Source organism: Diceros bicornis, chromosome 17 (assembly GCF_020826845.1).
Source record: "Diceros bicornis minor isolate mBicDic1 chromosome 17, mDicBic1.mat.cur, whole genome shotgun sequence".
NCBI classification, from domain to species: domain Eukaryota; kingdom Metazoa; phylum Chordata; class Mammalia; order Perissodactyla; family Rhinocerotidae; genus Diceros; species Diceros bicornis.
In genome coordinates, this window is record NC_080756.1 from 19888600 (window position 1) to 19901936 (window position 13337).

Consider the following 13337-nt stretch of genomic DNA (forward strand, 5'->3'; position numbering starts at 1 on the left):
GTCAAGCTACTCTGCTCCCTGACTTCCATCTCCAATATCTAAAATCACAAAGTCCTCCCACCTTGGGTGGTCACACTGTCCAGTCCCCATCATACTCCTCCTTCTCCTCCTCTCCCTGTCTCTGGGTAGGTTATGTGCTTCATCCACCTGGGTCCAACCTGGGTAGGTTGCAGACATGTCAGAATTCAAAGTTCCCCAATGCCAATAAATGAGGTAACCTAGAAACAATGGATAAATTCCTAGAAACATACAGCCTACCAAGACTGAATCATGAAGACAGAAAATCTGAACAGACTTACTATAACTAGTAAAGAGACTGAATCAGCAATCAAAAACCTTTCAACAAAGAAAAGCTTAGGATTAGATAGCTTCACTGGTTAATTTTACCATTTAAAGAATTGATGCCAATCCTTCTCAAACTCTTCCCAAAAGTTGAAGAGGAGAGAACACTTCCGAATTCATTTTATGAGGCCAGCATTACCCTGATACCAAAGCCAAAGACACTACGAGAAAAGAAAACTACAGGCCAACATCTCTGATGAATATAGATGCAAAAATCCTCAACAAAATACTAGCAAACTGAATTCAACAGCACATTAAAAGGATTGTGCACATGACCAAGTGGGATTTATCCTTGAGGTGCAAGGATGGTCAACATACGAAAATCAATTAATGTGATACACTACATCAACAGAATAAAGGATAAAAATTGTATGATCTTCTCAATAGATGCAGAAAAAGCCTTTGACAAAGTCAATACCTTTTCGTGGTAAAAACTCTCAGCAAACTAGGAATAGAAGGAAATTATCTCAACATAATAAAGGCCATATATGAAAAGCCCACCAATAACATCATACTCAACAGTGAAAAACTGAAAGCATTTCCTCTAATATTTGGAACAAGGCAAGGATGCCCACTTTTGCCACTTCTATTCAACATAGTACTGGAAGTCCTAGCCGGAGCAATTAGGCAAGAAAAAGAAATAGGGCCGGCCCCGTGGCGTAACGGTTAAGTGCGTGCGCTCGGCTGCCGGCGGCCCGGGTTCGGATCCCGGGTGTGAACCGATGCACCGCTCCTCCGGCCATGCTGAGGCCGCGTCCCACATACAGCAACTAGAAGGATGTGCAGCTATGACAGACAACTATCTACTGGGGCTTTGGGGGAAAAATAAATAAATAAAATCTTTAAAAAAAAAAAAAAAAGAAAAGAAAAAGAAATAAAAGGCATCCAAATTGGAAAGGAAGAAGTAAAATTATCTGCTTGCAGATGACATGATCTTATATGTGGAAAACCCCAAAGACTCCCCAAAAATCTGTTAGAACTATTAAATGAATTCAGTAAAGTTATGGGATAAAAAATCAACATACAACCATCAGTTTGCTTTTCTATACACTAACAACAAACTATCTGAAAAAGAAATTAGGAAAACAATCTTATTTACAATGACATCAAAAAGAATGAAATACTTAAGAATAAACTTAACTAAAGAAACAAAAGAGTTGTACATTGAAAACTATAGAATACTGATGAAAGAAATTAAAGAAGACACAAATAACTGGAAAGGTATCTCGTGTTCCTGGATTGGAAGACTTAGTATTATTAAAATGTTCATACTACCCAAAATGATCTACAGATTCAATGCAATCCTTATCAAAATCCCAATGGCATTTTTTACAGATATAGAAAAAACAATCCTAAAATTCATGTGAAACCATAAAGGACCCCGAATAGCCAAAACAATCTTGAGAAAGAAGAACAAAGCTAGAGCATCATAATTCCTGATTTCAAAATATATTTCAAAGCTACAATAATTAAAACAATATGGTACTGGTATAAAGACAGACATATAGACCAATGGAACACAATAGAAAGCCCAGAAATAAACTCACACCTATACAGTCAACTGATCTTTGACAAGGGTACCAAGTATACAAAATGGGGAAAAGATAGTCTCTTCAACATGTGGTATTGGGAAAACTGGATATCCACATACAAAAGAATTAAACTAGACCCTTATCTTAAACCATACACACAGAAATCAACACAAAATGTATTAAAGACTTAAACACAAGACCTGAAACTGTAAAACTCCTAGAAGGAAATATAGGGGAAAAGCTTTATGACGTTGGTCTTGGCAATGATTTATTGGATATAACACAAAAAGGACAGGCAACAAAAGCAAAAATAGACAAGTGGGATGACATCAAAGTAAAAACCTTCTGCACAGTAAAGGAAACAACTAACAGTGTGAAAAGGCAACCTCAGGAATGGGAGAAAATATTTGCAAACCATATATCTGATAAGGGGTTAATATCTAAAATACATAAAGAACTCCTACAATTCAATGGCAAAACAAAACAAAAACCAAATAACCTGATTTAAAAAAAATGGGCAAAGGACTTGAATAGACATTTCTCCAAAGGAGACATACAGGTATATAAAAGACGCTCAATATCACTGATCATCAGGGAAATGCAAATCAAAACCACAATGAGATATCACATCACACCCGTTAGGATGGTTGTTATCAAAAAAGCAATAAATAACAAATGTTGGCAAGGATGTGGAGAACTTTGAACCATTGTGCACTGTTGGTAGGAATGTAAAATGGTACAGCCACTATGGAAAACAGTATGGAGGTTCCTCAAAAAATCAAAAATAGAACTAACAGCAATTCCACTTCTGGGTATTTATCCAAAAGAATTGAAATCAGGATCTCGAAAAGATATTAGCACTCCCATGTTCATTGCAGCATTATTCACAATAGTCGAGATGTGGAAACAAACTTAATGGCCACCAATGGATGAATGGATAAAGAAAATGTGGTATATACATACAATGGAATGTTAGTCAGCCTGAAAAAAGAAGGAAATCCTACCATATATGACAACATGGATGAACCTTGAGGACATTAGGCTAAGAGAAATAAGCCAGTCACAGAAAGACAAATACTGCATGATTCCGCTTATATGAGGAATCTAAAATAGTCAAACTCCTGGAAGCAGACAGTAGAATGGTGGTTGCCAGGAGCTGGGGGAAGTGGGGAATTGCTACTCAATGAGTATAAAGTTTTAGTTAAGCAAGATGAATAAATTCTAGGTATCTGATGTACAACATTGTGCCTATAGTTAACAACATACTGCACTGTACACTTAAAATCTGTTAGAGGGTAGATCTCATGTTAAATGTTCTTAACACAATTAAAAATTAAAAAAAAAAAAAAGAATTCCAAGTTCCCCAGAGGCACAGACTCAGGTCAACTTGTCTTCAACTCTAGCTACAGTCTGTCCCCCTCACCTTCTTTTCTGGGATCCCTACAGCCTTTCCAGGACCCCTAGTGTGACAGAGCCCTTGGCACAGTCTACGGGTTGGCTGTGAGTGTGTGGGGTAGAAGAGCCCATGGGTGGCCCTTGGCCGTGGCCTTGTTTGGGAAATGGGACCCTGGGCCCGCTCACGCTCTGGCCTCTCTCCAGAAGACGTCTGCAGATCTGTCATGCCAGTGACTGTCAACTGTTCCAGGGAAAGGTCTTTTTTTTTTGGAAAATGAAGCCGACCAAACATCTTCAACAGGCCCGAGATGACTCCCGACCTCACTGTGCTGCTGACAACAAGCTTCACAGCCTCGACCACACAAACACCACTGAAATATTTACGAGGCTCCTGGCTCGTGAAACGGAGCTTTTCGGTCAGGAGAAAGAAAAGCGATGTGGCATGTGTGAAGTATCTACAACATGTCACACCACTCAGGGAGTTTTACTTTCATCGTTGAAGCCTCACAACTCACTGAAGAAGCTGCCATTAACCCCATTTAATTGGTTAGGAAACTGAGTGACTGAGACAGGACTGAGTTGGTTAAGAGCTGGGCTCTGGGGTCTGACTGCAGGGGCTGGGAAGCTGGCTCCACCCTCTGCCTGCTGTGGGAGACTTTGGGCAAGTTACTTAACCTCTCTAAGTCTCAGCATCCTCATCTGTCAAATGGAAATGATAAGAGGACTATAGGGGAGCTGAATCTGTCACCCCAAAATATGTCTCTTTGGCATAAGGATGATTTTAGGCTGGTTATTTTTAAGAAACAGCAGACAAGGAAGAAGCTCTGAAAACCGAGTAGAAGTTACCCTTTTGTAAAGAGACATTTAGTACCTGTATAAGGGAAATCGCCATTTGTAAGGGTGTCTCCCTTGTTGTACTAGAAGAGGGGGATGACCTTATCCCTATGAACTCTTATCAACGCAGAAGGCAACAACTGAAATCTGCATAGCAACCTTACCCTTGTTTACTGTGCTTTTCCTGGTCACCTCCCATAGCTGACTCCCCATCCCTAACATCTTCTTTTGTCTTAGCTGAAGATGGTATTTAGGGTGGTGGCTTCGCCCATTTTGGTGAATTACTCAGTTTTCCTGGGTCTCTCCCACATATGCAGGAGGTATGCATGTTATTAAACTTTATTTTTTTTTTCTCCTATTAAACTGCCTCATGTCAATTCTATTGTTAGACCAGCCAGCAGAACTTAGAAGGGTAGAGGAGGAATTTTTCCTCCCCTACAGGACCTAAATGTTGTTTTGGCACTTACCAAAACAATCCATGTAGCACACACAGCTCAGTTCCTAGCATATAAGTGCTCAAAAGATGTTAGCTGTTATAATTATTATTATTGCCCCAGTCACTTCACACAGTTGGAGAGGAAAGGGGCTTGGGACAGAACTGAGATCATTGGCTACAACCGCCTCCCTCTAGGGACCGACCTGGCACTCCTCTGTCTTCCTCCTCTCCCGCTACCCAGTTGCTAAAGCCAGAAAAGTCTCCCTCTCTTTCACCTTCTACTGCCAGGTGGTCCTTCACCAAATCCTGACCATTTTTCCCCTTAAATAATTCTTGGAGCTATGAAACTCTCTCTGCCCAACTCTAGCCCAGGCCCCAGGCCACCCTCAACTCTCCCTTCAATGGCAGCAATCATTTCTAACTGGTCTCTCCTCCAGGGTCTTCTCTGTCCTGCAACCAGAGGAATCTTTTAAAATTGCAGTCTGAGTGGTCAACTCTCTCTTCAACTCCCTGCCCCACGACTTCCCAAAGTCCTCCCCCTGCCCACAAGGCCCAGTGTGGTCTGCCTGCCTCCCTCTGAACCACTGCCTACGTCTCTCTTTCTTCTCCCAGACCCATTAGCCGTCTTTTGATGCCTCATTGGAGCCTAAAACCCAAAACTCCTTCCCATCTCAGAGGCTTTGCAGATGGGGTTCCATCTGCTTAGGACACTCTTCCCCTCACCAGCTCCAACTCTCCCTTCAGGTCTCCTAGGGGCCTTCCCTGACCATCCCAGCCCCAACCCCAATCTAAATTATCGCCCTGTTAACTTTCCCTCAAGGCAGTTCAGGCTTTTACTTCAGCGCACTTACCAAAATGTGTAGTTATGTAGCATTTGTGTGGCTATTTATTTAAGGTCGGTTTCCTCCTCTAGACTGTAACCCAGCAGGGCTTGGGTCTCTTGCTCTCTCCTGCACTCCCAGCTCATTGCATGGCACACAGGCCTTGCTGAACACATAGCTGTTGAAAGAATGAGTGCTGGTCCCCACTGAAGCATGGAGGAGCAACCCCCATGCTGCTGGGCCAAACTGCACCGGTGGGACTGCTGCCTGGACTGGGCGCCTCCCACCTCCCATGGGCGCAGCAGAGAAGGCTGAGGAGCGCAGGCCAGGTGAGGAGAGCATGTGGAGACAACGCTGACACCCACTCATCCCTTCCCACTCGCGTAGTCCAGCCCTCACAGCTGAGCAGTTCTCGGCCACTTATGGACAGCCTTCACTAAGCATTTCCAGCTCAGGTCATGCGCGACCTGGCCCGTTTAGGGCTCCCACCACCCTCTGGTCCCTCTGACCCCGCCTGGCTTTCCACTGTTCCCAGATCTCTTTTCCCCAGCACTCTGTCCTTGGCGCAGAACCGCCCTTCCATGTTATTCCTCTGGGGATGGTTTGCCCCCTACCTCCTGGAAGCTGAACGCTTACCAAGGGAAATGAATTTCTAATGGTGGAATCTTGACCTGCTGTAGTCTTGGCCAAGGACAGAGGGCCGGGAAGGGGATCCCTCAAACCCCACCTCTTGGGCAGTTGTCTCCCGTGCCTGTGAATACAGCTGCCTCACCTGGATCAGCCTCCAACCTCACCCAGGTTTAGGCCATCTTCCTCCCGAGATTAAGAACAAGATCGGTGCTTCACATATTCCTCCCTCTGTGACTTTATTTTTGTGTCATTCTGGTCCCTTGAAGGGACCTTCCTTCTCTGCCATCACTGTCTCTGTCTGTTGAATCCTCTTTTCTTCCAGATGCGGTTAAAAAGCCACCTCCCCTCAGTCCTTTCTGACCTTCCAACCAAATATAACCTCTCCTTTTTCTGAACCCCCCAAAAGCACAGTGCTGGTAATCACCAATCATGTTTGGCTTTTTCTGATGGGTATTGGGGGATAAACAGCTGTCTCTGCTACACCTGACATTCTAGACTTTTATGGTTCTTCGTAGCGTGCAATACAAGTTGGTGCTGGTTATACGCTTCTGAACAATGATGAAGATGTTGTTTGTTCAACACATAGTAGGTGCATTGGACTGTGAGTTCCTTGAAGATACGGATGGGTGTTCTGCATCTTTATCTCCCCAGCGCCCAGCACAGTGCTGCCACATTGTAAGTTCCCGATAAATGGTTCTGAATGGATGTGCCCAAGAACAGCTCCTATTTGTCAGGTCTACCATGGCAGGCACCTCACGTTAGCTCATGGAGTCCTGACTCTCACCCTCTGAGACAAGCGCTAATATTCCCCACTAAAAAGTAAGCCCCACAGGGTAGGGGTTTGCATCTGTTGTGTCCACTGCTGTGTATACATCAATGCTTGAGAGGTGGTAGGCCCTCAGTAAATATTGGTGGAATGAGTGAATTAACGAGTGGATACCCATTTTACAGATGAGGAAACTAAACTTGGAGATGTTTAATGACTCACGTAAGGTCACTCATGGAATAGTTGGCAAGATGAGAATTCTCACCTAGATTGACCTGATTTCAAAACCTATATTCTTCACCACTGAACTCTACCAGGGGAAAGAGATGGGGTGGGAGCTGGAAGGATCGAGACACACAGTCCTACCTTTAAGGAGCTTTCCATCTGGTGGAGAAACAGAAATGCATATACACATAGCACAACATGTGATCATAACAGAACCCGTGGCCATCCCAGGAATCAGGGAAGGCAGGTACCAACACCAAGACCCACCTTCTCAAGACCCCGACCCTGCAGGCACTGCCAAGGGCAGCAGAGGAGGTAGGGCTGGGCATGAGGAGCCTGGAAACTAACTCCCCTGCACTTTGCTCCCCCATCCCAGCTCCTAGCAAAAGCCTGGGGGTGGGGCAGGGGGTGCAGCAAGGAGAAGGGACAGGAACGTGGTTTTACACGGTAAGCAATTCCTGCATCAGGGAAGAAGGATGATTAAGGGTTGAATCAGGGTGTTGATGCTTGCTGAAGGCTTCATGTCCCCATGCCTTGGAGACTATTCTGGGGAGGCATAGTGTGTCATGGGATGAGGAGGGTGGGGAGGCAGGAATGGAAAGCCCAGCATAGAGGGGTTGTGCAACCAGGCTATGGCTGACCAGTACAGGATGTCAGGTTCTTTGCTGCAGGGCTGCTGGGTGGCGGGTGAAAGGGGTGGGGAGGTAGGAAAGGCCTGTACGGAGAGCAATGAGAGAGGTGGGTGCTGGGGGCCTGCAGGGCAATGACAGGCTTTGAAATTTGTGGGAGGCAGCCATGGCTGGGGCCCAGGTATGCCCAGGAAGGTGCATTGGGTTGTGGAGCTCTCCTGGACCACCACCTCTTGCAGCCCACCCTGAGACACCTGCCTACTGTGAGGGACCTGAGCTCTAGCCCCTGCCTCTACCCCTCCCCGCTATCACTGGCCTCAAATGCACAGGGTCTCCCTTTACCCTGGGGGGCAGGGGCCGATACAGGCTGCGTGTGCAGGTCTGGGTACGTTGGGGGGTTGGGTGAGGATCTGGAGAGAGGTGCCTGGATAGCTCTGATTCTGCCCACCTAGGAAGCCTGAGAACCTCCCAACCCCTGCCCCACCCCTAGTCTAAAGGTTGTGACTGAAACATTCTTGGGCTGATGGTCCCTGAGCTAGGGGCACATCTGCTCTTCTCACCTGGGCTTGACCCCCACCACGTCATGTAACTTTGGGTTAGTCACTCACTGTCTTTGGCTTTCTGCTTCTACGGCTGTAAAATGAGAAGCATCACCTCTGTCCACACCTTCAGCTCCCTCACCTCTCTGGCACTTGCCCCAGACAGAGCTGACTGGCAACCAGAGCAGAACATGGAGCGGGATGGGCCGCCACGGCGTGGGCCTGCAAGGAGGGGAGAGGAAAACGGCTGGGTCCACAGCCTCCCCGGCCCCCAGGAGCAGCCCTGAGAACACTGATGCATCGTCTCTGAATCTCTCCACTTTCACCTTGCCTGGTGGCTGAAGACAGGGAGGGGGATTCCAGAGGGGAGAGAGGACTTCCTTATGTCTCCCCGCCCCCCCCAGGTGCTTCTCCGGGTCTGCTCTTCCCCCACTTCTCTCCTTGGCCTCACTCTCCAGGGATATCTTCACATACTCCAGGGTTCAGCCACTGTCCACATGCCGATGACCAAGGAGTCCTAAACCCCCAAATCCAGCCCAGTCCCCAGTGACCACACTGCTCAACTCCATGAGGCCCCAGGGTTGGGCTCCAGGGTGGGAAAGGAAGTGGCATTCTCCTAGAATACAGTACATGGTGCCCCCTGAGCTGTGTAAGACTTCTCTCTGGATGCCAGGAGCCTCTAGCCGACTGCCTACTGGACATCTCCACCTGGTTGTCCCATGGGCACCACAAACTCAGCCTGACCCCATCTGAACACATCGGCTCTTTCCTCCCTTTTAATAATGGCACCTTTCTCCCAGAGACCCAGCCTCCAAACCTCCATCCCTTCTGACTCCTCTTCTCCCTTTATCCCACGTCCAGCCTCTCCTAAGTCCTGTCAATCCTGCCCCACGCTGTCTGCCTCTCTCTCTCTTTTCTGTCCCTGCATCATTTGGTCTACTTTTATATTCTCAAACAATTATGGAGTGCTAGTTATATGCCTGGCTCTGTTCTAAGTGGCTTTACCAATACTAACTCTCTTAGTTCTCATAATCTTCATTTTACAGATGAGGAAACTGAGGCACAGAGAAGTGAAGCATCTTACCCAGGGCCGGGATTTGAGCCCAGGCAGCCTGCTCCAATGTCTGGGCTCGGAGCCTCTGTCACAAGAACTTTCACGAGGTCTCCATGCTCAGCACTGCACCTTCAGCCTCTCCCTCTTTCAATCCCTCCCACACGTTGCTCACAGACTGATCTTTCCTTCTTGTTTAACAAAATGCTTTACTACAGCAGTTTGGCCTTTCTGAAGCGTGACTTGAACATGCTCTTGCCCTGCTCAAAAAACCTTGAAACTCCCCCCTACTGCCCCACCTCATGCTAACAGAGTAAAGCCCATCCCCCTGGCTCGGGATTCAAGGATGTGAGCCTAACAAGCTCCCCGGCTCCCCTGGGGAACCCCTAACTGTTCCCGGCTCCCCTCAGGCACCCCTTCCTCTAGCCATCCTGCCTCGCTGCCCCCATCCCAGCGCTGCACAGGGTGACCTCTGAATGGACCTTTCCTCTTTGAACCACCGAAGCTTCTACCACAGCTTGTCACATAGGGGTCGGCACGACAGATGTGGACGAATGAATAACAGTGGAACTGAGCTGCCTTACGAGGGTGGAAATTACCTTATTAAACATTTGTGGAACACTTAAGGCTAATAGCTTACGCCAGGAGATGATTAGGTACCCGGGTACTGTGGGAAACACTTCACATATATTATCAGTGAATCCTCTCTACAACTTCATGAAGTTGTTACTGTCACTGTCCCCCTTTTTACAAATGAGGAAACAGGCTCTGAGAGGGGAACGAACTTGTCCAGAGTCATACAGCTTCCAAGGGGAGAAGCTGGGATCAGAATCAAGGCTGCCAGGCTCTGAAATCCATGCTCTTGACACCACACCTTACTGCCTCCAGACGCCCGAGGAATGTCAGACAAACGTTCCAACCTCTGGGTAATGTCCAAAGACCACGTAACAGAGACGTATAAGTGACGTCAAGGTACTAGGTCCAACATCTGAGAAACATCATAGCGCCAACAACGTCAAAATGTCTGAGGAATATAAGGATTTTGTATAATACTGTGCTTTACTCATCCAAACGTTTATCCAGCACCTACTACCTCCATGCCAGGCACTATTTTAACCCATGAGTGCAGAGCAATGACAAAATCTCCAAAATGACTCCTCTCATGTAGCTGATAGTCTAGTGGGAGAGAGAGAGAGACAAAAAAAAAAAAAAAAAAAACTAAACAAAAAATATATGTTAGAGGTGACAATTGCCATGGAAAAAATAAAGCTGCATCAGGAAAAAGGGATTGTCCAATGAGCTAGATGGGGGTGTGTCGGTGGCACTGCTACTTTGTATGGGATCAGGAAGACTCTCCCCCCCAATAAGGTGATGCCCAACCAGAGCCGTGAATAAGTGAGGGAGTGAGCCATGCAGCCATCTGTAAATATTCCAGGCAGAGGACACAGCAAGTGCAAAGGCCCTAAGCTAAGAGCATGCTTGGCCCAGTCAAGGCAAGAGGCCTGTGTGGTGGGAGTGGAGTGAATGGGGAGAGAAAGAGCAGGTGGGATTCGCAAACATGTGAGAGCGTCGAGGCCTACATAAAGTCAGGCTCCGTGTAACACCACGTGTCCGGGTAATAGTAGCAGCTAGGATTTATTGAGTGTGTTCCACACAATGGGCACAGTATTCAGTCCTGCCGACACAGAAATTGCTACAGACAGGCTCCCTTAGTGTCTAATGGGGAGACAGAGAAACCCCACAGGGCCACGTGACAGGTACTATGGCAGGGTGCTATGAAACTACGGAAGAGAAGCATCTAACCCAGACTAGGGGCCAAGGAAGCTTCCTGGAGGAGGCAGCACTTGAGCTGTCAAATAGGAAAAGGAAAACTCCTCCAGAACACAGATGCAGAGAGGGAGGGGCAGGGCTCCAGCTGCAGCGCTGGGAGCCAGCGGGCAGCTTGCAGGAGGAAGGGGTTGAGGAGCAGGGCTGGGGAGAAGGAGAGTGAGGGGATGGGGAGGGTCTCAGGTTTACCGGGGCTGAGAGAGCCTCTGAACAGGGAGGCCCAGGCTTAAATGTGTGTGCGGGAAGTCGGTGGTTATGGAGTGGGGGACAATGGGCAAGTGGAAGTGGAATAAAGACTTTGATAATTTACCTGCCCACCCAGGGCCCTGCTTTCTCACTGGTCTCTACGGGGGTCTAGCTGAGAGATGACAGGGAAGCAGAAGGTAAGGGGCCACTCCCACTTGCACCAGGTCTTGGTTTCTCATCCCGTCCTCTGAGGTTCAGATCCTTCTTTTAGGCAGATCTCTGACTCCTCACACTGGGGCAGTCCAAGACACTCGGGTAGGGATTCCTCAGTTAATAATACCTCACACGCTCGCAGCACTTTGTGGCCTTCAACGTGCTTTCAACACCATCACCCTTGTGTCTTACAGTCAGTCTAGGACAGAGCTCTGCTGTTATCCTCCTGTCCCTAGGAGATGCGGCAGCTCAGAGAGGTTAAGGGCCTTGCCAAAGTCACACAGCCAGTGGATGACTAAATTGGGACTCGAGCCCAGCTTCTGAGATTGCAAACCTCACAGTAACACTGCGGCAGCTGCAGAAAACAGGACCTGGTGATGGCGGAGTCCCAAGGACAGGCCTGGGAAAGAGGATGGGACAGGCTCTGGAAGGAGGGGTGGGGTGGGAGAGCAGATGGAGACAGGGGTCATGGAGGCTGAGAGAGGAGCAGAAAAGGAGCAGTGCAGGGGGTTGGTGAGGCTTTGAGACAAAACTAGAGGCGTCTCCAGAAAGACCTAGTAAAATGTCCCAGTAGGGTTGAAAAAAATAGAAGCTGCATCCTCCCACACCATGTCTCTGAGAAAGGGTAGGGAGTGGCCTACTGCTCCCATTTCACAGGAGAGAAAAGGGAGGCATGGAGAGATGCCCACATGGCTTGCCCAAAGGCCCATAGGAACTTAGGGCCCAGGGGCCCTGTTAGGAGCCAGGTGGGGTAGGCAAGACGTTGGAGACTTTTCCCCCCTCTATGGTGGATGATGAAACAGACGGAGATGGGTGGGAGAAATCAAGGCCGCATCCAAAGAGGGAGGGGAAAAAAGGCAGAGCCTGTCAGCAGCAGAGATGGAGGAGAGATAAGGTCCTGACACCCAGCTCCAGTCATGGGCAGGCAGCATCAGCTGGTCCGGTGTCACGGAGTCCCCGCGTCTCCTCCCGCCCGCGCGGACCCATCCACTTGGGCTGCTCCGCAGCGCGGCGCTCCCTGGTCCCCCGGGCGAGGGTACCAGAATGGAGGGGGCAGGAGGAGGGGGCGGTGCGCAGCCTCCGCCCCCTCGGCTCGCGAATCCGCAGCGGCCTCCGCAGCAGCCTTCTGGCCCGCCCCCGGCCCCCTCCTCCCCCCGCGCCCGGATGGTACGCTCCGGTCCGCCTGGCCCGGCTGCAGTGGATGTTGCTAGAACCCACGCGGAGGAAAGAAGAGACGCAGGCAGGCTGCGGTGACCCAAGCGGCCGCCCCTGCCTCAGGGACCCCTTCCCCGAGAGACGGCACCATGACCCAGGGAAAGGTACCGCGTCTCCCCTGCCTGCACCATCCTCCATCCTCCTGCTCCCCAGACCCCTGTCATCCTAAGCGAGCTCTCAGGACCACTATAGGCATCCTCCCTTGTGCAAAGGTCCTCTGTGGTCCTTGCTGAAGTCAGAGAATCAAAAGGCCCATTTCAAGGGTCCCCGCCCATCAGGCTCACCTCTCCTCCCTTCCACCCTGGGCTTTGGCATCACAGGACCCTTCACAGGTGCCCAGGCCCTCTTAAGGAGTCAGCCTAGGTGTCCAGTGTGTGTGTCTGTGTGTGTGCATGCTGGGGCATCCCGCTCTGGTCCAATCCCAACCCCAACCACATTATGCTCATCTTTCCCATCCTCCACAGAAACACCCCCCAACCCAACTCCCTGTCATTATTGCACATCTGGATACATCCCCTTTGGTTGGGGGGTTACTGTGGCAATCCTGCATCAGGATGCTCTAATTTTTGTTTTGGTTTAGGCCAGGTGTGAGACTGGATGAGACTGGAAAAAACATCTGTTTTTTTCCAGTTTTAGGCCTGAAATGTAGAGGAGGGGCTGGGCAGAGACTTGGCTGGCCTAGTAGGGTTACGTAAC

The 13337-nt window shown here is 48.8% G+C and overlaps 1 protein-coding gene across 1 annotated transcript in view; it reads left to right on the forward strand.

Moving 5' to 3' along the window:
- The first annotated feature begins 12656 nt into the window (after nt 1-12656).
- Nucleotides 12657-13337, forward strand: part of FAIM2 (Fas apoptotic inhibitory molecule 2) — a 30897-nt gene continuing 30216 nt past the window's right edge. The window contains exon 1 of the mRNA XM_058558312.1: nt 12657-12745. Within this exon, the coding sequence (XP_058414295.1) occupies nt 12731-12745 (15 nt within the window). The 5' untranslated portion in view covers nt 12657-12730. The remainder of the gene's footprint in view (nt 12746-13337) is intronic.